Here is a 26,776-nt window from a genome sequence, read left to right as displayed (position 1 = left end):
CACTACTGCTGGCTAATTTATAATAACTTGGCATTTAACATGAATTAAAAGTCTTTATCTTCAGGGCATAGAAAATGACTTATTATACACTTCAACCCCCTCTATAACAATCCTTTGAACAAGAAGCTCAGTTAACTGGTGGCACAAGCAAATGACTTACAAACACTCAAATCAATCTACAATTTGTTGGTCTTGGCCAACAGTGGCATGCCCGACACTCTATTAACTTTGCAAGAGAGCTAGGAGCACTTAACAAGAGAGCTTGAGAGACTAACAAAGGCTCAACTAAGGCACCTTTCAAAATTAACACAAGGGTTCATCATTCACGCAAGGGAAGTTGTGCGAGGAACACATACATCGAACAACTATAGTTATATTTTTTTGAGAAAACTATAGCTATATTTGACTCTACAAAAAATATTTATCATGTGAGGAAGAGATGTATAGCCCTTCGTAGTTGTCTTTTGATCAAGTTTGCCAAGCTAAACTCCCGCAACGGAACCAGTGCTAGATTAAGATGCGTCGATGCTCGCCTTCCTTCTCTTTGCCTTTTGAGCCCAGCCAACAAGTCCTGAGCGTATATTCTCATCGAACATTGCTTTCTTGAAATTGGTTCCCATCTGCATTGCATTGCAGAAACAGAATTTTATATAATCAACATTTTGAAAAAGAATGAGGAACTTTAACAATCACCTCGAAAAATAGACAAAATTTAGTCACCCTGATGAAAAATAGCCATGTTCAGAATAGTGGCCAAAACTCATGACAATCTGTTTAAAATGGCTATTTCTCTTAGGGTGAGTTTGCCAAAATTTGATGATTGTTGATAAAACACACTCCCTTAAGTATTATCTTAAAGCCCCTTTGAGTATCGACTCTTCTAAGCGTAATCAAACCCGCTTTGAGTCTTCCTTGAAGAGGCTTACGGGCAAGCTTCGAGTAAGGGGAGTTTTCATCCATCAACATCAAATTTTGACTAAATTTGCCAAACCCTCATCTTCCAGAAAAAAAGAAGGAACGGTTGTTAGTTTTAAACTCGACACACCTGCGTGATAATCGCATAAAGTGGTAGAGTACTATAACTACAGAGCACCTGAATGAACACCCTAATGAAAAAGAGAATTCAAAGGCGATAGATTAGCAGTAAGAAATGTTAAATAAATGTTCTTCGAATGTTTTCGAATGAAAATTTATAAGAACGAAGGGAAAGGTCTTTGGATTTTTACCCAATAACAAGCCTGGGAACAATGTATCTTACTTTTCCCATTATGCAAGATGTAAAACCATATTGAACCTGCAAAAGAATATAAGCAGATTGATTAACTCAATCTCGATTACAAATTTAGTTGTAGTCATACGGTGTGTTGTGGATCATAGAATCTGCATTTACCCATATCCAGAAAAAGAATGCCATTTCGAAAGCATTTTGGAAGAGGATGAAATGGATCAAGAAGAGAACAAACTTGGGCTTGCCAAACCAAAAGTGCTTGTCTGATGGCTGAACTATTAGTTCCCCTTCTATGGCGATATGTTTTTCAGCAACCTCGTGAGCCAACTGGGTGATTACGTGTTGCAGCTTAGTTCCGACAGCAAGTAGAAGCTGGAGAAATAGGAAAGAAAAGATTGAGTACATAATAAGGAACTGAAATCAGATGAATGATGATAAGAGAAGCAATTAGTTTTCTTCATTATGCACAACTCAAATGGCGCGGTGACTGAATTGTAATGGAAACGTTCGTCTGCTTATTTAGCTACCTGCTAATAGCTAAAGTTACATTATGTCACTCTGGTATGTAATTGAAGTTAGATGAAATGCTTGAATCTGCAAGTATAGCAGTTTACATGCAAATGATGCACATGTGAATGAGCCACAAAACCTGAGAGCAAGGTTACGTCAAGACTACTTACAAAGAAAGGAACAAAAGCAATCCAGAAGTATGCATGCCATCCTGCACAAGAAAAAGAATAGAATGTCATTATTTATCGCGATGGTGTTGAACTTGAAGGCGGGCAATGCGATCTATGCCACAACTGCAAAAACTGCATGAAAAAGTCAAAGGGAGGTCGTTTCGTTTGAAACAAGAATCATACCATCAACATTCAGAAGCATGAAGAGGACGACAAATATCCACAAATACCAACTGCAGCCAATGAAAACCATATGGTGAATCAAAACGAATCAAAACCATTTTAAAGGACGGATTGGTCATAAATATTAAACTTCTCGAAAATTAACCAAATTAATACACAAGGAACTTCAATATGGCAAAAATATGTCATATAAAACTTGCCTGATACCGACGACTCTTTTAAAATCATCTTCAAGTGCGCGTACCATGTATGTGTAGAAATTAAACTTAGGGTTTCCCCTGCAATGGGTCTGTAGTAGAAATAATGAAGATGAAAAATATAACATAGGTTAGAAGCCGACCGAGACAGTAAACATACTTACATTAGAACTCATCAACCTCTTGTAAGGTACTTACCGAGATGAAACCCAATCGCAAAGTCAAGTAATCTGATCTGCACACTGATCCATAAAGTTGGTTGAGAAAAGAATGCTGGACATATGCAGAAAGAACAAACAAACAAAACGCTTTGTTAGCATTATAGTATTTCTGTTGGAAAAACAATAAAAATCGTTCTAATTTTAAATTAATCTGAAGTATAATGCCTTAGATGCCTCGACAGTTCTTATCCCATAAATGTGTAAGACTCACCAAAATTGTTGGGTATCATGGGCAATTGGGAAAACAAAAATAAGCAACGTTTCTTTTCTTATCGTAGAAGTAAAAGAAATGCACTAAACTCAACCATTATTTTATCATTTGTAAGTTCTAGTGTAAGTTCTAGCCTTAGTTAGAATTATATATGTAGATAGATTTAATTGTAAACAGAAATAACTTACCAGCCATCCCATGAAAACATAATTTTTACCGATACCCCAAAAGTGATCCTTGACAAAGTCATGCTCCTGAACATGGGTAATCTTTGTTTGAGCTGCACCAACACAAATCCCGAATTGGAAAATACACAAGCAACAAGAAGATCAATGGCGCAAAGCCTTTCCAAATGCGAATGTAGTTCTGCAAGTCAGTCAGACTGCTCATCTGAAGACTCGCAGTGCATTTTCTAATGGAATTAAACCTACTAGTTGTGATGTTGAACACATAAACATGCAATTGGGACATCACATAAATCCCATAGTCAATAACAAATATCAAAAGAAAACACAGCAAGAATTCATACCTTCATCTACTTCACTAATCTCTTTTGCATTTTCATCCTCCCATTTTTTCCATTGACGTATCTGAATCATGGTAACAAAATCTAGGGTGTTAAGAAAAGGGCTGCGTTTAAAACCCCGACAGTAAAATGTCAAAGTAAAGGTTTAAGAAAGATAATCAGTAGTCTAAGCTCACCTTTAAACTTCCGAAGACAATAGTCAGAGCACAGAAGGTCACATGGACAATGGCTAGGACAAAGATAAAGATGTGCAAGTGATGGAATGCCTCAACTGATAGCAATGGCACCTTATTCTGCGGGAGAAAAAAAAAAATGAAAAGTCATAACGAATAATTTTTATGTATCTGTGCATATACAATGAAAATGAAACATTAATTTTTTTTTTTGAAATCCATAAAAACATAAAGAAATCATTCATGGAATGCCCGATGAGGTCCTCTATTCCTATTCTGGAAAATGAACTTCCAAAATTATGTCTATCAACTTGCATTGTAGCTGTATCTCTTTTGGGTATGTCTATCTATCTATCATTTGGTCTTATCTCCCTGAAGATTATCATAGACAGCATGGCTTCAATAAAATAGATCATTTATTTGTTAACTTGTTCTCAACTACTCAGTTCATTAAATCGTGATATAAAAAAACGGATTCATTTTGCAGTTCTCAAAAGTGTTTCAGGTGTGAACCATTCCTTGATTCTAGAATCAAAACTCTTTCAATCTAAATCAAAGAGGCTTCAATTTTACAACCAAAACCCCTTCGAACTCAGTCAAATGGGTTCCAATTTGGCACACTCCTGAACCAGTACTACAAGTTCATTAGTCTCCATTTGACGAATATCAAAACACATGAATAAATCAGACAAGTTACACAGAAAATTTCAAAAATTAAAGCAAACTTTAAAAAAATCCCAACCACTGTAGCAAATAAATTGAAATAAGAGCAAACTTCTTTGACACCAGATACCAAAATTCTTATCAATATCGTGTTGATATTTGCTCAAATGTTGATAAATAACAAAAATGCACTAGGTACCGTAAACTGATCGATACTCGGTATAGCCAATCATCCGACAGTAAACATTGATAAGATCATCATATATAGGAGCACAAAATATATAAAAAATAAAAAACTAAAAAAAATAAAAATAAAAACTAAAGAGGGTTTTGGGTTATGTTGAAGATACCTTTTTGCCACAGTAACCTCGTTGAGCCTCACCCCCGGCAGCTAGCAGCCTCCTGGTAGGTCCAAGAATGCCACCAAACACGGAGTTGGCAGAGTAATGGGCAGTTTTTTCGCCGTTCAGATGATCGTCATAGTGATTGAGTTTGCATGGCAGCCACTTGACCATAATCCGAGGGCTCACGCAAATTTTGGTGATCCTCTTCTGAAAAACAGTGAGGAGGAGAGAGATGAACCCCAGCAGCATCAGCTCCTCCTTCACCTTGAGCAAAGCCTCGTACAGTGGCTTCTGCTTCTTCTTCTTCAAGTACTTGCCGCCGGAGTGTAGTGCACGCTCCATAGCGAGAGAGATAGCCACGATCAGCGTGCACACCGCCGCCACCACCCATGTTGGCGTGAACTGTAGCGTTGGACCTTCTCCACCACCAGCCATTTTTACCCTTTTATTTTATTTTATTTTTTTCTTTCTGGGACCTTCTCTTCTTCTTCTTCTTCTTTCTTCTTGTTCTGTATTTTCTGAGAGTCTCCTCTCCTACGTTTTCACAATCAATTTGTTGTGAGTTAGCATGTATGGACAAACATTTTTATGGCAAGAGAATCGGCATGGAAAATTTGAATTTGTAATATTGCACCAAAAATGTGAAATTTTTTTATTTGTCCTTCTCACACTTCAAAATGTACGCAAAAAGATTGTTGAATACAATATCAAATTTTATGGGATTTAATCGGATTAAATTGCAGTAATTTCTATCTATCACTCTACCCACCTTGCTAACTCTAATGGTTTTAAACAACATTCACTTGTAAGTGAAATGTTTTAAGTTTAAGTTTCATAGGTGAGTAGATGAAAACCATTTTATTTGCACCACCCTTTAGTGAAAATATTTTATTATTTCAAAAAAAAAAAAATCTTAATTACGACTTTGGTTGTGAAGTCACGAACACCAACTTTTTTTTTCACCAAGTTTGTTCGCGAATAATGAGTCTGTACACATGTTAGAGTCCTACTTGTTAAGAAATAAATGAGATTCCATAAGTTCACATTAAAATTATTAGACCTGGTAATTTCTTACACGACCTGTTAACACGACACGTAAACGACTTGAAAATAACGGGTTTCAGGTCAACACGATAACCATCGGGTCATTATCGGGTCACACGATAATAGCCCGTTAATAACGGGTCATTAACAGGTTTACACGAGAGTGACACACATGTAACCTATTTCGACACGATAAGAAAAAAGTTATTTTGATGATTTTAATTTTTTTAACTACTAAAAAAAACTTATTATAAAATACAATAGATATAATAAATATGTATACATTGTTTATTAATTATTATTCTATATAAATTTTAAAATTTAAGTTTTATTTATTTATTTATTTTTATAGTATATTATAGGCAAAGATTGAGATTAAAAATCATAAAATACATTAAAAATAAAAATATCAAGTAATTTAAAAATACCAAACACATTAAAAAAATTATAATAATTAATTTACATGTGCGAAAAATATGAAAAAATATGCAAACGCTCGTAGTCGCTTCCTCTACGCTTTGAGGATGGGTATATGAACGTTTGAATTTTTAAAACCATACAAACTCTCATGAATAGTATTTTTAAGGGAGTTCAAAATAAACAAAATTCGTAATCATTAATGTATAAGTCTGAAATATGTGAAAGCATAATAAATGTTTATAATTGCAACATCAACGCTTAGACGATGGTTACATTATCGTTTAGATTTTTAAAACCCTCCAAATCTCATGAACAATGTTTTTTATTTGAGTGAAAAATTAATAAAATTAATCATAATTATTGTAGAAGTGTGAAAAATGTAATCACTTGTAATGAAAAGCTTTACAACTTTCATGAAGGGGTCAACTCTTAAATTTAGTATGTATATACTAATTTAGTATTATGTTTTACATTTTTTTGGGTCACATTATGTTTTTCATTTTCATTTTTATTGATTTAAAATATATTTTTCTTAACAGGTAACGGATTAAGTCATATTATCTGATAATATTAATGGGTTGATTTCGGGTCGGGTCATATTACCCATTTCCTTTAATGGGTATTACATGACACGACCCATTAAGTTATCGGGTATGACACGAAAATGACACAAATACAAGAAACACGATACGAATACCAGGTCTAAAAATTATTGCCTACTTAAGCCAATCACTGAGTAAAATATATAAATAAGGAAATTCAAGACACGGGTGATGTATATGCCCATGTTGTCTTGAAGTTAAGTCAAAATTGTATTTTGAAAGTAGGTAGTCTGTTAGTGTTTCGTTTTGGAATTATCACATGTTTAGATATAATAAAAAGTGTAATTGGAACCAGAGAGCAAATTGAATCCTTATGGAGGAAAGTCACGATTTCGTGTAATGTTTAATTGAAATAGGAAAGTAAAACAATATCAACTCTCCAATTGAATGCTTTACATGGCTTAACATTATTTGATTAATGTCTAAAGCTTGCTTATCCTCGTATTATAAATTTCAAAGCCTAAATCGCCGCGTCAAATCATGTGCACGTGCTAATGAAAACAAAACAAATACCACCATTAAGAATCTCAATCAAAATTAAAGTATAGAAAAAAAGAACACGTATTATCGTAAATAACATATATTCTTGACACAAAATAAACTGTTTGATATCACCATAATATGTATTTCCTTAATCATTAAAACGCACTATATTTTCCAGCAGAGAATTGGATAATTCAGTATTATTATCTAGTTTGTTATGTTGGGTGGATTCGAACCCGTAATCTCAAATCCCATTTCTCATTCTCCATCTAACAATAATAAAAAAAAAAATGTTGGTATTATATGTCCATACAATACGACGTAAAGATTTTATTAATCATTTTACTCAATTTCCTATAAATTGAGCCAAAATATAATACAATACTTACTGGGAAAATTGTATAATTAATTTAAGAAATCTTATTCGTATGTGAAGGTCATATTATCGTGGATAAGATTCTGAATGATCATATACATGATTATAGCCATTTGAACTATAACATGCATAAAACATAAAACGATCAAATGGAAAGTTTATGAACAAGAGGAGGGATAAGAGAAACCTGGCTTCTGGCTTGTGAAACCAAGAGAGGCACCAAAGTTGCTTACGAGCAAGGCGTGACCTGATCGTTGTTGTTCTAAAGCCGTAAACGTCTTCTATCTGAATTTAACAATGACCGTTTACGACTTTAAGAACAATACCAACTTTACATAATTTTGATCCGGTATGAACGCTTCCTTCTATTTATACTCCAAAAACTAAAATGCATTCCCACTTTTTCTCTTTATTTTTAGATATTTTATCTTGTTTCCAACTGGGTTAAGAAAATTATCTTGTCGTAAACTTTTTTTTTTCAGAATATTTGTGATATATAATATATATATATCTATGTACGTATGTGTATATGTATATGCATCCATTCGTGTATGTACATTTGTATATGCGTATATGAAGGTACAAATAAGAAAAAAAGCTGAACATATTAATTTACTTGGCATTTGTACATGTCAACTGATAAGTGTCTTTGGTTCACCATTTTTCTCGCATGCAAATGCTTAAGTCGTTCGGTCGAGAAGTTTACAGATGTTTCAAGGGGAAGAGAACGATATCCAACAACAACAAAATTACACTAATCTAACTGAAGCAATTGTTTGTTTAATTTTCTACCAATATAAGTCCAAGTGATACACAATTAAGAGAAAAAAGAACAAATAAAGACACGTGAGTGTGGAAAGCCCTAGAGGCCAGATTTGGTAAGAAAAAACAAAGGTTAAACAACGGAGACATTTCCACTTTGTATGAACTAACATTTTCCGTTGGGTGATGCTAGAGATACTTTCTATTTGAACCATATTTTGTAGATCACAAAAAATACATCAAAAATATTCTGTTATTTTATCCATCTCTCTAGGGTTTACAACATATAGGCACATATGTCTTAATCTACAAAAAATATAATTACAAGGATTACAATCAAATTATAAATCCTAATCCTAACTAAAATAAGACTCCTAGAATATTTACAAATTAAAACTCAGATTAACACTCCTCCTCAAGTTGGTGCATAGATATCATATGTACCCAACTCGATAATTGAGTCTTCAACATGAGTAAGAACATCAACCAACCGCTCTTCTGAATTCATAAACGGTATAGACACAATCTTCATTTTAAGATTTTCCTTGACAAAGTGTTAATCAGACAAAGTGTTAATCAGCCTCGGCATGCTTTGTTCGATCATGTCGTACTAAATTATCTGTGATCTCTTGCAGACTATTGTCACAATATACTTCATTGCCTCCTTTGGTTAAAAAATAAGGCATCTCAAAAGTTTACATAACCAAAGGAGTTCACATATTCCGTGTGACACACCCCTATACTTAGCTTAAGCAGACGACCTTGACACCACCTTCTGCTTCTTACTACGCCACTTAACTAAATTACCTCCAACAAAAGTAAAATGTTTAGATGTAGATCGTCTGTCTGTAACATTGTCAACTCAATCTGCATCTATAAACTTCTCAACCTTTAGATGCCCATGTTTTCCATAAATTATACCTTTACTGGGTGCAGACTTCAGATATTCCCAAATTCGCATTACCCTAGTCATGTGATCTTAACTTAGTGAGTGCATAAACTAACTTACAACACTCACAACATATGCACTATTAGGACAAGTATGAGATAAATAAATTAATCTCCCCATAAAGCTTTGATATCTACCCTTATCAACATAAGGCCCAGTGCCCGATGCACTCGGAGAGTCCTTAACTACTGGCAAGAGAAAAGAAGTCGCAAAAAGAGACTAGCCTTAAAGTTTTTTGGTAAGGATTGAGGCATGTCTTTTCCATGATTCAAGCTTTGTTTTTCATTGTAATACATTTTCTTTTTTGTTTTTTCTTCATTTATGGAAAAGTCCTAATTGATAAACTTCTCTAAAGTAGATGAACTTTATAGGAGAAATAAGTGACGGATAGTTTTGTGGGCCCAGGATAGAGCTCGAAAGCTCCATTGGCAACGTTGATTCGGAAAAACATTACCTCCCAAACTTAGCATTCATAAAGTATTTTCATCGTGATATCCGGGATACCACATTACCATGGTACCACCAGGAATTAAACATTAAACCCATGAGAAAACTTTTGCTCCACACTTATTGAAACACATTCCAATTGTTGGTGTTTTTATTGAGAGTGAACTCTAATTCCTCTAGGCCAGACCACTCAACCTTATAGAAACTTTACCCTAACGGTCACTCTATGGTCAAGCCACAAACCCATATAATGAAGATACCTCTTTCATGGATCAAGTCTGGGATGATGTGTTGAAAGTACGTGCGTCAGTGAAAGATCTTCAGAAAGCTCTGCAAACTAAGGAGTAGGCATGACTCTCCAAGCTAGATGAGAGGATTAAAAATATCGAAGATGTCGTCACCTGTTTTGAAAATCCAACCATCTAAGCAACCTCAAATACGATCGGTCAAGGTCTAAGCATGCTGACCCAAGAACTCGTCCCTAAAGCACACCATGGAAAGCTGCAAAGAACCTAAAGGTTACCCTCGATCGAGTATTTTAGAAGGAGGTCGTTTCCCAAGTCAACCGCATAGAAGGAAAACAAGAACACTTCCAAAAGGCACATAAGGGAAGAACACTTAACTCATCAAATAGATATACCTTTCTCGATAGCCTGCAAACTCGCAGACTTCGCTGAAAAACTGGGAAATGGCTTCCCAAGTTATTCATGTGTTCAAACATCACCAAGGCTCTTAAAACTACACTAATCGTACTCTAAAACATGATCTAAGAAGTTCTAGATAGTTTTTGAGGCTTACCTTCGCCGAGAACAACAAGAACTCACCTCGAGAAACCTTGAACAATGGGGGTGTCACTGTGCAGCGAGAGAAGGGGAATGAGGGACCTCGGCCTAGTCTGGGTTTGTGATGTGAAGGTTCTGAGGGTGGTGGTGTTTGCTGGAGTGCGAGCCGGTGATAGTGAAGGTGATGTCGTTGTTGTATATTGGCTGTGCTCTCTGAGAGGGAGAGAGTTACAAAGAGAGATGAGGGAGTTAAGAGAGAAAATAGAGTTTAAGAGAGAGAGCTAAGGAAGAAAGAGAGTCATAGGGAAAAGGGGATCTGGGGAACAAGGAAATATATGTGGGCCCTAGTGGCTCACAAAATAAGACCACTAAAGACGAATCATAAAATATCTCTCGAAATATGAAATTACTGAATTACCCTCGACGTATCAAAATTCGTAAAATCTTCGTTATAGTTCCGAATTTAGTTGTGCTTGCGTTTATGCGTTCGTAACAGTGAGTACTACACAAATACGGCAAAAGAATGGGTCAACTAATTCTTTTGGAAATAAAATACAGTAAAATTAAGGACAAGTCCTAACATAAAAAAAAAAAAAGAAAAGGTTTCAATTAATATTATTAGATAAAATAATAAAATATTATTAGATATGTGCTAAATAATATATAATATTATAGTTTGTTTACATCTTGCTTTTTGGTTCGACACTATATCAAATGCTTCGCTAAGTTGGTCTAAGTTAATCTATTATAAGCCAGTCCAACTTAATCCCAAAAGCTAGTGTAGTCCTAAATAATCAATACAACAAACACACCCTAAGAAGTTATGTAACGTTTTTTCAGCTCTAGAAGACAAAGTGAGTTTTGTTTAGTATGGAAATGAAATAATTTAAGCCGAACAAATTGGGCTTATTATATTTGTCAGTCCAAACGGGAAGTCAAGTCCAAAAAGACCAACGGGCTTCATGATCCTCTAAACATTGGCCCATCCATTCTTCTCCCTCTCTCCCTCCCCGTCAACAGACGCACTCTCATTAGGTCCTCTCCCTCCACAGACAAAACGAACCCAGAATTCCACTCTCACACTCCCTGCAATCCACCTGCAAATCCTGAATTGCAGAAAACAATGAGTGAATTTCTGGACCTCGAATCCCAAGACGGGGTTCGAATGCCATGGAACGTAATCCCAGGCACGAAGCAAGAGTCCACCAACAGCGTAGTCCCAGTCTCCGCCATTTACACTCCGATCAAGCCATTCCCCTCCATGCCCGTCCTCCCCTACGCTGCCCTCCGCTGCCGTACCTGCCGCTCAGTCCTCAACCCATTCTCCACCGTCGATTACGCCGCCAAGATCTGGATCTGCCCTTTCTGCTTCACCCGCAACCACTTCCCTCCCCACTACGCCTCCATCTCTGATGAGAACCTCCCGGCCGAGCTCTTCCCCCAGTACACCACCATCGAATACGACTCGTCGCTCGAGAAACCCACCTCACCTCCGGTCTTCATTTTCGTCGTCGACACCTGCATGATCGAGGAGGAGCTCTCGTTCCTCAAGTCCGCTCTGTCTCAGGCTCTGGGTCTACTCCCGGACTACTCTCTCGTGGGGCTCATCACTTTCGGGACCTTCGTTCATGTCCACGAATTGGGTTTCTCCGGTGTCCCCAAAACTTACATTTTCAAAGGATCCAAGGACGTCAACAAGGAGCAGTTGCTTGAACAGATGAGTTTCTTTCTCAAGAAGCCGAAACCGGCTACTGGGGTCATTGCTGGGCACCGTGACGGGTTGAGCACCGAGAGCATTGCCAGATTTTTGCTGCCCGCTTCGGATTGTGAGTTTGCACTTAATTCGGTGTTGGAGGAGTTGCAGAAGGACCCTTGGCCAGTGCCCGCGGATCAGAGGGCCACCCGATGCACCAGCACTGCCCTTAGCGTTGCGGCCAGCTTGTTGGGAGCTTGCGTGCCCGGTTCTGGGGCTCGGATTATGGCATTTATTGGCGGGCCTTCCACAGAAGGCATGGGTGCTGTAAGGATTCTTAACTATTTATTTTTGTTGGCACCGAAACTTAAGATAATAGAGTCTTCTTGATTGATACTAAAATGTTTTTTGCTACAAAGATCACTGTTAACGAGAATTGGTAAGTTTACCAAAACTTAGAAGATAGAAATTTTATCCCTGGTTGGTAGTTGGTTGGAAGGTTGTGGTCGATTTTATATGGTTTGCTTCCTAAGGAACTTCTTTGGCAGCGGTACTGCTACTTGGGATCACTAGAATTCATTATAAGGGACCTATTTTACCTAAATTGTTTCTTTGTTTTCTTATCTCGCTTTTTGGTCCTTCGGTGTTGTTACTTTTTTACTGCTTTCCTTAAAGGGGTCACTGCGATTAAGAGATTAGAGAATGAAATGACAAACAAAACGGGCTAATGCAAATGCTTAGTTATTGAACATTGGCAGTTTATAATTCCTTTTTGGCTATATGTGTTTTCTGACATTTTGGCTTATGCAAATGGTTGTTTTTCTCTATGTACGTTCAAGTGCTTAGGGTTGGATGGAAAATTGTAAAGCTTTTTCAGTAATATGTGTGTAATATCGCATTTTGGCTTATGTAATTGGCTGTTTTGCTCAACATACACGGCCAATGAAAGTGGGGTTAAGGGTGTCCTTATCTTTTTCACATTTAGTCCTGTGAACGTTCTTTGCTTGACTTCAAGTGGAACTACCTTGACTTGCGTTTTCCAACCGCTCACCCTTGCCCTCCCCTTTCTTTCATGGATATGGTCTAAAAGTACCATGTGATAGTTTTTAAACCTATGGCCAGTATGCCACGACCATAACTGTTGACAATTTATTCATATATGGGATGCCTCTTCTATATGCTTTGTTTTCAAAGTTTCTTGATTTTTAATTATTTTCCTCCAAGTTTTAATTTAAATGGTTGAGATGGTAATTATTAGGTAGTTTAACCATGTAGTGCGTGATGTTTCTTTTGCCATAGCATGATGGCAATTATACTTTACCTTTTTAATTACTAATTGTTACACTGATTTTTCTGCTTGCGATCTTTTGTAGATTGTGTCAAAAAACCTATCTGAACCCATTCGTTCTCACAAGGACCTAGATAAAGATTCTGCCACACACTTCCATAAAGCAGTGAAGTTCTATGAGGGACTATCAAGGCAGCTTGTAAACCAAGGACATGTTCTTGATCTTTTTGCTAGTGCCCTTGACCAGGTGATTTTCAAGTTTGTCTCTACTTTTTTTGTAGCGATGATTATCCAAGTACTTTGTTTCTTTTCCTTCATCTTGAATCTGTCCATACATTTCTGTATTTTTATGTATTCATACCAATTCTAAAAAAGAAGAATTGCACGAAAAGCCCCAAGGATTCAAGTTTCCAACATATTCTATATGGTTTAACAACTTGTAATGAACTACTTTAATAAAAGAAGAGTAAAGATTAAAGCTCGCTAACCTCAAAGTCTTTCAAATCCTACAAAATGAAATTTCAAACTTATTGGATAAGAGAAGAAGCATACATTTTCCATTGATATGTTATGAGAGTTAGACAGCCCGTAAAGATGCGGATAGGATGCATAGAAAAGAGGCTCTCCTACCACCAGTCTCACTAATCTTCTACACTCCCCATCATTGCACGAAGATAATGGTGAGGGGAAAGGTACCCTTTGAAATATGTTTCCAATGTCCTTGACTAGACCCTTTAACCATAATATTAGAGTTCCACTAAGTAGATATTTTCTTTTAAGAAAACTATCCCCAAGAGAATTCTTTTAATAGGAATCTCCACTATAACTTACGAAAGATGGCAACATTTCATTTATCCAAGTTGTCTATCCTCCAACTACCCTATCTCAGGAACAAGATAGAACCTCCAATGTTACTAAATGTTTTTCTTTTTAATCTTTGCCAACTATAGTAATCTTTGGTGTTCGGACATTTAATTTGCCTGTTATAAATCTTTATTGCAATACAATAATATGTAACAGAAAATGTTTAACATGCATAGGACATCTATTTATGTTACTTTTTCTTTTCGGATGGGGTAGGTAATATGTTGTTGTTAATTGATATGTAGGGGAATCCTAATCCCAAAAGAATTGCTGTTAAACAATTTATTAAGCTTCTTGAGCTTGTACACTTGGATTCCACAGATTAAATTGAAGCTGTCTTATTTGTTGGTGTTTTATGTTCATTTAAAATTATTTCTTGTTTCTTTTGCATGCTGTTTCCCCTTTCAGGTGGGGATCGCAGAACTTAAAATTGCAGTTGAAAGAACTGGAGGACTAGTTGTACTTGCTGAAAGTTTTGGCCATTCGGTGTTTAAGGACTCACTCAGACGTGTTTTTAAGTCGGGTGATTATGAGCTTGGTTTATCATCAAAGTATGGTTTCCTTGGTCAATCTCAAAATGGGAAATTGCTGCTGTTTATTTTCAAATTTCATTATGAACATTTCCCAGTAGATTTAGAAAACTTGCGCTTCTTGCTTGTAAACTTTTGGAATGTCGTTTGTGTTTATGTTCTGCTTTGGCTTTCTTGACATGTATATGTTATGTTATTTATTTGTGAAAATTGAAAACATACTCTTCTTTTTTGTAAGTCTTTTAGGAAGTAAGTTTCATTCACCTGGAAAAAAAAAGGAGTTTTTAACAAAAGAACAAAACCAGAGGTGTAGTTCAAAGGTCACTGTGATACTAAAGGTGTATTAGAACTTTCACAACCCCAATTGGGGCCTTTGTATTCCCAAAACATTTTTTGCAGTTGCGAAGCAAACTTATCCATGATAATTTTTTCTTATTGAAGTTTTTTGTGGTTTCTTTGTACCTATGCTTTCTTAGAATGTAATATATGATGCTGTGTATATGACTTGCAACATGATGTCTTCTTTTTCTGTACATCTTGCACAGCTGCTAAATGTATCTTCACCTGTTTGTTTTACTATTAATAATTTGCTTATATATCAGTGGAATGGTACAGATACTATTTTGTCAGGTACTTTCTAGTCTAGTGTGGTGACTTTGTTGTTGAGCATAGTTTCATGATCAATAATTTAGGAATATAAGATTTGCTTTTGCAGTTTAGTTTTTTCTTTTATTTGTGACAAGGTTAGATGTTTTTATTGTTCTGAAAAGAAAATGAATTAGTTTTAGTTATAACAAATTTGTTGATAACGTGGCATTAACTCCAGTAATTTTTCATATAATTTGCTCCTTAAAAGAGTGGCTTATATTGTGCCAAGGTGCGGTGGACATAACACTGAAAATAATTTTCGTTGTTTCTATGTTATGTAGATGTTTAAATTTGTGACAAATCTCTACTGGCATTCTTATTTTTTATCTTTGATGCAGTGGTATATTTGAGATAAACTGCTCAAAAGATGTCAAAGTTCAGGGCATTATTGGTCCTTGTGCATCTCTTGAGAAGGTATAATCAACAGTATTTTGTTGATCTCTCTTTTTAGCTGGTCATGTTCTTAAACCTTATACTGGTGACCTTGTGCAGAAAGGTCCTTTGTGCTCGGACACTGGTTGTTGGTCAGGGGAGCACTAGTGCATGGAAGATGTGTGGCCTTGACAAAGCGACATCTTTATGTCTAATATTTGAAATTGTTAAGAAGGAAATGCCAGATGCTACTGTTCAACCCGACTAGCAATCAGTTTTACTTCCAGTTTCTTACTTAGTATGAACTCCTTGCTTACAGACTTTGAGCTATTATTTTTGTTTGTGCCTAGTATAGAAGGAAATATGTTTACTGATTGTAGATATTTTGCTACAGTTATCAGCATAGTAGTGGTCAAATGAGACTCCGTGTTACGACCCTATCGAGAAGATGGGTTGCTGGACCTGGAAGCCTTCAGGCAAGTTTTCTGTACTCCCTGTCCTCAATATATGATGCATTATCTTTTGCAATGAAAAATATTAAATAATGTGTCTGATATAATGAAGGTATTTCATCATGGAAAACTTTGCTTTTACTGAACCTTCACAACCGCTTTCAAATTGCAATGTTTAAGTATATTCTATTTGAATTTGATGTCCATATTTCTTTGATAAGTAAAACCTTTGATTCAAAAGAGACTATGGGGTTGGACGTACGGGTGTTTTGCTCCTTCTCATAATTTAGAGGAAATTCTTCTTTCATTGTTAAACTGCTTCAAAAACAATATATGCAACTCTCTCTCTCTCTCGCTCCTTTTAGTTTCATGACTTTAGTTTTTGACTTTTCATTGATTATGAGGGGAAGATAATAGTTTGTTATAGATTTGGAATAGTTTTGATGCCATGGGGGATTACATACTAGTTATTGCAGCTTCATGAATTTGATTTTACTTCCTCAAGTATCATTTTCTTTTCTTTTAAATTGTAATATGAAGCTACTGGTTTATACAATAGGAGTTGATTGCTGGATTTGACCAAGAAGCAGCTGCTGTAGTCATGGCACGCCTAGTTTCTTCAAAATGGAAACTGAGGTAATCTTTATTATTACATGGTTCTATACACTTGTCTCAGGTGTTGAAACCCAAATTTGTTGATAACAAATCTTATTAGATTGTCTTTTGTAAATTTTCTAATTGGAAATGATGATATTGACCCCCAAAAAAATTTGAATTGCCGCTTCCATTTTTCCATCTCCCCTTTATCTGTTTCTCTCATATATATATGGCTCACTGACAGACACTCCAACAAACAAAACAAGGGTAAAACCGAATATGCGCAAGTACTAAAGTTAGAGAAAGAAGAAAATTTGAACATGATTCATGGGTAATGGAGCTTATTTGAATGTTGAAGAACAAAATTCTTGTCTGTTCTCGCTCTGAAACCTGAAAGTCTCCTAGGCATATTTCTTTGAACTTATACAGGGCTGAGAAATGTTTATGCAAGAAAATTTATTTCCTTTTGGGTTAAAGTTCCTATAGGTTGTTTTTCAAGTCTGCCGTCATCCTGGGAAGGTTGAAACTACAGATGGAGTTCCAATCCCATAAAGAATACATCAATTCATCACTTTATTCTTCTTTGAAGGAGTTTCTTTAGTTTTAAGATAATTCATCACAGGACATTTAAATGAAGCTTTCATTTATCTCTGTTATTTATTAATCAATAGATATTGAAGTTTCAAAAAGCGTAATTTATTAAAGCCTATATGATATGCTGCGTGTACATGTGCATGACATGCAAAGGAAATGAAACAGCGATCACTCATGCTGACAAGGTCTAGATTTAGAGATTGGGATGCTGACTCTCAGCAGAAAAAAAAAACAACAATGAACCATAGACATTTTCACTCTTAGTTTCAGTATCATTTTTATTTTTAAATCCAATGGCTGTAGCTGAATGGTAAAATGTTGTGTCAATGTAAAGACCAAAAACATACGGTGGAAGATGCAACAAATAATGGAATTTTTAGCTCATCACCTCGTAGTCCTAATTGTAATGGATTATTGTGCTGATGACTTGTGGCGATGTCAAATTTCTGTGTGAAGTTAACATAGACAATTGCTATACGTCTATTATCCAGAAGAATCATTCTCATATAAAGAATACTCTATATAAGAAAACCAAAAGAAAACATACATCACATGATAATTTTCCTTAATGTAATCTTTTCCATTTGAGCTTTTGAATAGTTGTTCTCCAAACTCTATCCAAACTCTAGTGTGACAAGGTAACTGGCAATGGAAATGAACAGAGACATACATCAGTTCCCAATACAACCATGCTATATAGTACTTTATTTGTTTTGCATTTTTGATGTGGTAAAATCGCAAAAGAGTCGTATCCTTTTAATCAATATGTTTTGGGTTGCTTTCGTGAGAAGTGATTTTCAGCACTCTTGATGTTTTATAACATGTGTGTGTATTATTTTGTAAAATATGACTGATTGCTTCACTAATCTTTTGTCATTTCATGAAATATCCAGGCAGAGTTTGACCCTATAAGATGGTTGGATAAATCATTGATACACATGTGTTCTCGGTTTGGAGATTACCAAAAGGACAGTCCCTCTTCTTTCAGTTTATCTCCACGGTTTTCAATCTTCCCTCAATTTATGTTTCATTTACGACGTTCTCAATTTGTGCAGGTATATACCTCTGTGTATGTCACATTACTTCTAATTTCAGCATTGTTCTTATCGTTGTTATCTATTGTATAGATATTGTGATTAACGTCAATTGAACTTGTGTTGCAGGTTTTTAACAACAGCCCAGATGAAACAGCATACTTCAGAATGATCCTCAACCGAGAAAATGTTACCAACTCAGTTGTGATGCTTCAGCCTTCGTTGATTTCATATTCATTTCATTCAGGCCCAGAACCAGCACTTCTTGACGTCGCTGCCATTGCAGCAGATAGGATTCTGCTTTTAGACGCCTACTTTACTGTTGTTATTTTTCATGGTTCAACCATTGCTCAATGGCGGAAAGCTGGATATCAGGATCTCCCAGAACATCAGGTAATGTTTTGCCTGTCTTCTAGTTAAAGTTGATCTGAACAGCTTGTCTTTGCCTTGCATCTATGTTTCAAGTCTAAAAAAGTGAATCTAAAGATCATTTCCTTCACGACTAAGTTCACCTTTATCGTGATATAAAATATAATGACGGCTGCATCTAGACATCCAGCAGATCAAACATTAGATGCATTGTCCTCTTTGCATGATTCCTGATTAATTTTATATAAAGAACTATACTGGATGAAAACAGAGTAAAACATTGCAACTTGTTACTAAAGCCACTCCCTTGGGTTAGAGATGACCCTGCCTTGAGATAGCAGACTGATCTGTATATGTGTAAGTATTAGCACTAAAAGCTCTTGATTATTTATGGCATAATGTGGAATTTTCCATCTGTTTTGCTTTGGAACAATTTTTTTAACTGCCTTTGACTTATGACTACTTAATTGTGCAAAGTAATACTATAATTTGTTACGTCTTTCTGCGGTAAAAGCGAAAACTCCATGATCAACTATCAAGTTTTGGTGCTTATCATGGTGCTTATCATGGACAATCAGACCTACTCATCTGCCTCACTGAGTCTCATAAGTAACTCATATTTGCATAGGCCAATCCTATATCGGATTCAAAATTTGCCTTTGGCTCAATGGCTTATCCATTGTTATCCATTGTCCTTGTATATGGCCCTTATTCGTTTTAATCGATAAAATGACGAGTTGCGACTGGATTCAGTTTTTATTTTGTTCTGTTTCTTTTCCTCCAAAGTTCAAACAAATAAAGATCCTTGAAGGAAACTGTTGCTTTTAATTCTGATATAAGTTGAAGGTTCAATGCTAGAAAACTTCTTCAAAATATTACGTCCACTAAAGCAGATCTATGCTTCCAGGCATTTGCTCAATTGTTACAAGCTCCTCGTGATGATGGAGATCAAATTATCAAGGAAAGATTTCCAGTACCCCGCCTGGTGATTTGCGATCAGCATGGTTCTCAGGTAATTCTGATGCTATCTTGTAGTATGGACGTTAAACAAAAAAACCTGTATTTCTGTGGTAAAAATGCCTTGGCATTACAATCGTCTTACGTATGAGTTGGCCCAGGTATTGTCATTGTGTTATTTTTTTACGGACCATGCCTCTTTTTCTTTGATGATTTATAGAGAGGAACTATATTTCTGGCATTGATATTTTGATACGTTATTCCAGGGTATTCTTGGTTTGAATCCGTTGTCATCATTCCTTGTTTTGGCACGAGTCAATAGGAAAATAAGAACGAACCTGTTTTTCACTAGATACTCATTTGGCGTCACTGATCCCCCTTCCTTTATGTAATTACACAGGCCCGTTTTCTTTTGGCAAAGTTGAATCCTTCTGCGACTTATAACAACGAAGCTCCACTTCCGGAGGGGATGTGATCTTTACCGACGATGTCAGTTTTGAGGTCTTCTTGGATCATCTCCAGAGATTAGCAGTTCAATGATACACAAGAAGGTATCCTGCAGTTTTGTAGCATTTGTTTTCTCAATTGCTTGTACAGTAAGGCATACGAATTAATTTAAATTTTGATTTGGTTTGGGCTCTATAATATACGGAAGCTTGTTATGCTTCTATTCTCATGATAATTCATATGTATTTGATCAAATGCAATACCTTGTTGTAAAACCAATTATCAACGGTTTCTCCGAACGCATCGGGAATTCAATTCCCTCTACGAACAGCTCCTCTTTTTCTCAGATCCATGCCTGCCGCGACAAAGTGGTGTGCCGGTATTTGTTATGGAACTGATCAATAACGTTGAGCCGGAATTTCTACGTCACGTTGGTTTGGCCAAGTGTTGTGTATGGCATTGCCAATTATGTAACGATTTTAAGTGTTGTACAAATTTTGACATTGAGTGACCCTTATCATCCTTGATGCATGGCCAAAGCAAAATTTAATGTTATTTTCGTGTTACAATGAAAATGAATCGAACACCTTATTGATTTCCACACTACTCCATAATAGTTTAAGCCATGATCTCAAGTTTACAAGAAAACCAATGGTTTCCAGCTGCAGCAGCACTAAGATCATATGTAACAAGTAAAAAAAAAAAAAAAAAAAGAAAAAAAAAAAGGAAGCTCCCCCAACGGAAATTTTAGGGTACATAATTCCTTCGCGAGTTGTTTGGCTGACGATAAGAAGTCTCCTTATGTTGGATCTTGACTGGGTAAGATTTGGAATCTAAGCAACCCTTGTAGCTGCTCAGGAACTTAGCTATAAACTCTGGGAGAGAATGAAAACAAACTTATGTATAAGAAGTGGCAAATCTTTAGATTGCAATAGTGATGGACATTGCAATGCTTGTGTTATATACACATAATGCGCTTAGAGGGCAACGTTCTCTTGCCAGACTTATGTTGTCAGAATGTGAATCTGAACTACACATTCAAATCTGAATCAACCCAAACAATGATCCAGATTCATAATCTAGTAATATAAGCATCTTTTGTTGCCACGCAGTATGACAATATAACATTTCCGTCAATCTACATATATAACACAAATCAAACCAGCTCATGAGATTATATTAACTTTCCAACAGTTGTTTTACCTTCAATTCTCAAGAACTGCTGAACGTGCCTTACAGATTGTTCGGCGGGCCTTTTACCCGTTTCCCCGTGATCGTGCCGACTGAGTGCCAGTGCTTTGTCACTCTCAAACATATATTCGTCGTTCCTCTGCATGATTCAAGAGAAAACCATATTTTGGTGACATTAGTAGTTCATTATTTAACACCTATCAAAACAATTTGGCCTGTAAGGTTTGTAAGTTTCGTACATTGTATTCGTCGTACATGCTGTCAACTCGATCCTGCAGGCAGCCGTCCACATACTTCTTCAGCTCTGCTACTAGGGACTGCATAAGAATTAGAACAAATTTGCTTCATAGTATTATTACTTAAATTACGGACATCTAATATAAGGGCGACAATGTGCTTACTTTGAAAATGAATTCAGGAGATACGCCATGAACTATAAGATTCTGAAGCTCTCCGCGGATTATATATAGCCTGCCAAAAGATGCAGATCATTTCATTTGCAGAAGTTGCAAAGTTTATCTTAATTCTAATCTATTCTCCAATTAAACTGGGCTAAGCTCCATTCGCACCAAAGAACTTTTGTACCGCCATCTCACAACACAGGAAGTGAGATTCACTAAATATCGTGAGGGGGAGGTTATAAACTTGTATATAACCGGCTCATACAATAATATATGTCTCGGAAATTTGAGAACAAGGCAAACTGAGTTTTCCGAGGCACATATTGTATAGTGTACTCTTACTACACAATAACTTGTACTAAGAACAAAATATATAGCCAACAATTCAAGGGAGCGTACTGTTTTGGGCTTTGCTCTTCAATCATATTTTTGGCAATATCTGCAATATTATCTTCCCAACCTGTCAAAATTACTTGATCTTCTTTAAAAGGATAGCTGCATGTACACCGTTTCAGAGCACACCAAGAACACGTAAATTAATATGAGTGGCAAAAACAGTTGACGGAAACTATTTTTTTTCCTTATTGATTACCTTTTCTTCCAAGTAGCCTCGAATGAACGAATGGCTAGACGGATATTATTCTTAGAATTTTGGGCTAACCTTTCAGCCAATTCATGTGGCAAATCTATGCCTTCGTTTTTAGATATGAATTTTAGAACTTCAACAATCTGAAAATGCAGAAAGTAAACTACATGATCAAACTCTTTGGAAAACAGCAAACCGAAACATATTAAATTCAGGAAACACATAATTATGTACCCCTTGTTACGATTTACTAGTTTCCCACCTCATTCTTCGAAGGAGGTGAAAGCTCGAAGACTGTGCAAAGCGATTTGATTGCCTGAAGCTTTGAGGCATCAGAGCAGCAGAAGAAGATCTTATTACACCCTTTATACCTTTCTAAAAGCCACTTTATATACAGCAGGGCATCGGTTGATAGCTTGTCTGCCTCGTATAATATTATTGCTGCGCAAACATGTATATATGTATAAAAATAGGCAAAGGCTTTATTCCTGCACTTATTTACTCAGCTTAGTTTCAGAGTAAATCAATTTGTACTGATTTTAATCTAAATATATATATACCTCGGCAGTTGTCAAGGCTGCACGGCATAGATTTGTTCGGCATAGATTTGTTCAGCATATTGTCCCGTGTTTCCTTCATGAGTTCGACAATCACATGCTTTTCGTAGCCCTTCAGTTCAGAGAGATTCACTTCTACATGTTGAGGAGATTGCTTTACATGTACTTCTATACTACCTACCATTTCACCCTATGAGAAGAAAGATACAAAGAAGAAAAATCGAGTAAAAGGTTGATGTTTTGTTATATCATGCAGCACAGAGCGATTAACTACAGACTAATTGTCATTTGTGATTATGAACCCCTAAATCCACACAAGAATGTTATATGTACTAATATAAGTGTTGGTGAAATTAATTGATCAAGTAAATATTGAGGATAAAGTAAATTACCTTGAGGTTGAACGCCTTGAACTCTTCTCTGGCCTGATAATATATTTCAAAGAAAAAAAATTAAAAGATTGACATGAATAAAAGCTGCAAATAAATCAACGTGAAACATAGTGAATCATATCTACATACATGTATTGTGTCGCGTCCAAAAACCTCTCGAAGCATAGCCCAGATCATCGTTCTCTTCCCCACTCCTGGCGGTCCTTCAAATATGAAATGTCCACATCCTCCTTCTTTGGCCTGTATTTTTAATTTCAATGCACAAATTAATTTGAGTAGTTGATAAGATAAAAGAAGTGCATAAAATAAAAAAAGAAGAGTTGCTGATGTACATGCATACCAAGCCTGCAGCTGAGTTGCTTTGTCTCTATTGCATATGAAATCTTCTAAGCACAGAGGCTGGTACCTGTCTGCCCATGCATACTCCTTCTCGGCTTCACTCATCACCTTAATTTGATCATTTCTCGGCGCATCAACATCAGCTGCTGCTGCTCCTCCTGATCGCACTCTTTCCCTCAATGGCTTCTCTTTGTTAGATTCATTGCTACTTGTCCTGACCTTCTTCCTCTCTCTGCTCTCCTTCTCCACCAAAGAAAGCTCTGTAATTGTCGATGATGAGGAGTTAACTACAGGTGGTTTGGGGGGTTTCATTGCGGTGTACATTTCCGGCCTAAGCTTGTTGCTCTTGCTTTTTGAACCAATGCAAGAGCTCCACTCTCGCATTTTGAAACCCGAAAAGAAGGTGGAGATTGAGTTCCAAGAACCATGAGAGGTATGGCTTTCACGCTCGGGAGTACTAATTGGATGCTTAGGGACAACGAAGTTCGGATACGTGAGTCCCCTAATGTAATAGGGACTATATTTTGAGCTTCTTTCCTCATCAATCTCAAAGTTACAATAGTCTTGAAGACTAACTTGCTCTACTCTCTTGTGAAGCTTGTTCACATCTTTCACAATGTGCGCGTTATTGTGAGCCTCGAGGCTTTGTTCTGTGAAGTTCGAATTCTGTCTCTTCCTGATAAGTTTTCTGAACTTCCTTCTCCAGGAAAGCTTGGCAGAAGTGATCTTCGACGCAGGAGCTGTGCATGCAGAGTGGTTCGCAGGAGGGAGGTTTTCCGGGAGAGTGTACTGCGAAGGCCATGCTTTTTTGAGCCGTGGGAAGGACGAAGAGCGGGAGATGATTGACGGGCTTGGCATTGTGCGGCAGAGCTGCCTCTGCAACTTCAATTGTTTCGTATCGGATGACAATATGATGATTGCGAGAATTGGAGTTTCCGTTTTCGTTTTTTATGAAGGAGATTCCGAAGAGGTTTCCATGAATTTAACGAAGAAAAACGATATCTTCATGGCCTGATAAACTATATTTTGAGTCTATAAAACATGCAGCAGCCGGCCGATATAGAATATACTATGCGCCTAGGACTCATAGAGAAATTTAAATAGTATGGGGTCACGTATCACATCGGAAATTTTATGAAGTTAAACTTCCTCTCGTATTGAATAGGTCTACTGATAATTTGATCAAGGCCTTCGAATAAACCTCAACTTATTATAAGTGGATTCTAACTCAGTTGGTTAAGAGCATTTGCTTTTGCACTTGAGGTCCACTTTTGAACCACCTTTCCATACTTTTACATATGGTACGATGCATATTATGAGACAATATCAGTATCGGCGTTAAGATTAGTGTTAACAGGTTTACCCGTCTCTCAAAAATCTTATATGACCAATGTGAGGCGTGCTTCAACATGTGCTGCCAAATTTGTAAATCTGGCTTTGATTTCTTCTTGCTTGGGAGCTTATATGCTTTGAACATGCCAGACAATTATTTATATTTTTAATTTCTGCAAACAATAAAGAGAAACTTAAGTATCAGAGTAATTATCAACACAATTTTTTTTTCTTTTAAACTATAAAATGCGGCATATTTTATTGGTTTAATTTGATGTACGAACAAGAAAATTCTGCTGCAATATCCAAAATTTTACAGGTTGTAAACCGATAATAATTAAAAAATGTTTATGGAGAGATGAAATTTCATCCTATGTAGATTCTGGATTTTGGGGTTACGTTAGCATTCAAATCAAATGTTACTTTTGGTTTGTTTTATGTTTTCTGTCACTATTTGAATCTCACCCACATTTTCCACAGGTGCCTAAAGAAATCTATCATCATTCAGCTCTACCAACCCACAGTATAAGCCCTAAATTCAGAATTCATGACAGCAAATTTGCAACACTGAATGCTGATTTCGCAAACAGTTCTATTTCGGATTGGATTAACTTTCAACGAGAAAATTTTTTGTTTGATTTTTAGGTTTATCACATAATATATTTAGTTTGATGAGTGATAACTTAGTAGAAGAAATCTAGCTACTAATGACATATGGAATTACTAAATATAGTTAACCTCAACATCTAAAGGTTACATAAAACCACGGTCTGCTTCAAACCAACAAAATGAATGCCGAGGAATTGGCAAACTTTATTAGGATTGTGTTGACCCTAAAAATTACATAGCCTACGTGGCGCGTAGGCCAATAGCTAATGAACTAACTGCGTCCTTTAGATGAATGCAGGGCGTGCCAACTCAACGACCGAGCTCGATCGGTGAGTAAATGAATGCGGTGGCGGTGTTGGACGCACTGCTGACTTCTTATCTTGCAATTGCAGCCGAGGAAGGAACTTGTCTCGGCCTTTGGGTTCTCGAGCTTGAAGACAAGGTTGGTAGTTTCTATGAAGTTGTTGGTAGTTTCTATGAAGTTCAATAAAAGTTTGGCTTTCATTGTGCTGAACGGGGCAACTTGGTAACATCTCACTTCGCCGAGAAGCTAATGTGTTGACACCTTCCAGTAGGGACTCAAAGGCTTTTTGCTGATGGAAACTTGGATGGATAGTCAACCGAACTTGGAGTAGAGCTATTCCTACAAATTGCAAGGTACTCCTCGATCACTTGATTCCACAGCTCCAGAGCTATTTCTACAAATTGCAAGGTATGCTTGACGAAGTTATGAAGGTCAGTGTTTTCTCAAAGATGAGAGGTTTTTACGTAGAGCAAGAGTTTGCGCAAGACAGATTTGTGTGTTGCATTGAAGGTCTCCTGGTGCTGAAGTACAATCCTACTTGGATTGCATTTCCTCGTTATATCTTGGTCCAATAACAAATCATCTTCCCATCTGGATCAAATTCGGTCACTCCTACTAGACTTGTGATTCTGAACCTAGTCTTTCCTTGGTAATCAATTCACTTCTTGTTCTAATCACATCCTTAGAATATTACGAATCTTACTATGCCATCTTGATCTTTAAAGACTCTTGACTAAATTAAGATTTAGCCGATATTCTCAAGAAGTCCATCATTAATTCAAACTCGGCCAAACCATTTTGGGATAGGCTTCTATTTAAACAAATTGGAACTCCTATTTAACTTTAGGCTAAGCCCATTATCTTACTCAGCTCAAATCCATTATTTTGGGTTCATACATTGTCCACTCGCTTCTAAAACCTTAGGCCAA

The 26,776-nt window shown here is 36.5% G+C and overlaps 2 protein-coding genes and 1 pseudogene across 2 annotated transcripts; 1 reads left to right on the top strand and 2 right to left on the bottom strand.

The window, feature by feature from the left end:
* Positions 1–255: 255 nt before the first annotated feature.
* LOC103965015 (MLO-like protein 1) lies at positions 256–5,322 on the bottom strand. The gene is made up of 12 exons (XM_009378034.3): positions 4,433–5,322; positions 3,423–3,539; positions 3,250–3,310; positions 2,909–3,000; positions 2,487–2,561; positions 2,292–2,380; positions 2,092–2,141; positions 1,909–1,949; positions 1,391–1,600; positions 1,227–1,294; positions 1,046–1,106; positions 256–620 (listed from the first exon to the last, which is right to left on the bottom strand). Exons 1-12 carry the CDS (start codon positions 4,859–4,861, stop codon positions 513–515), a joined length of 1,401 nt encoding a protein of 466 aa, XP_009376309.1. The 5' UTR covers positions 4,862–5,322; the 3' UTR covers positions 256–512.
* Positions 5,323–11,414: 6,092 nt separating this feature from the next.
* On the top strand, positions 11,415–20,371 carry LOC103965016 (protein transport protein SEC23). The gene is given in 15 exon segments (XM_009378035.3): positions 11,415–12,311; positions 13,358–13,519; positions 14,545–14,687; positions 15,653–15,728; positions 15,807–15,830; positions 15,832–15,942; positions 15,944–15,984; positions 16,081–16,162; positions 16,698–16,755; positions 16,758–16,774; positions 18,223–18,384; positions 18,493–18,756; positions 19,640–19,744; positions 20,090–20,141; positions 20,144–20,371. Coding segments are annotated over 15 exon segments (2,280 nt in total). The 3' UTR covers positions 20,230–20,371.
* Positions 20,372–21,208: 837 nt separating this feature from the next.
* LOC103965033 lies at positions 21,209–24,460 on the bottom strand (annotated as a pseudogene).
* Positions 24,461–26,776: the final 2,316 nt, after the last annotated feature.

The sequence above is a fragment of a genome, unplaced genomic scaffold (assembly GCF_019419815.1).
Source record: "Pyrus x bretschneideri cultivar Hongxiangsu unplaced genomic scaffold, Pyrus_bretschneideri_v1 Contig35, whole genome shotgun sequence".
NCBI lineage: Eukaryota > Viridiplantae > Streptophyta > Magnoliopsida > Rosales > Rosaceae > Pyrus > Pyrus x bretschneideri.
This window is presented reverse-complemented; position numbering and strand designations above follow the sequence as displayed.

What these genes read in the sequence shown, in the direction of transcription:
- LOC103965015 (XM_009378034.3), bottom strand. Translation starts at nt 4,861, where the DNA reads ATGGCTGGTGGTGGAGAAGGTCCAACGCTACAGTTCACGCCAACATGG. An exon ending in AAAAGAGTCGTCGGTATCAG is followed by an intron (nt 2,142 to 2,291) that starts GCAAGTTTTATA and finishes CATTGGCTGCAG; the next exon opens with TTGGTATTTGTGGATATTTG. An exon ending in TTTATGCGATTATCACGCAG is followed by an intron (nt 621 to 1,045) that starts GTGTGTCGAGTT and finishes AATGCAATGCAG; the next exon opens with ATGGGAACCAATTTCAAGAA.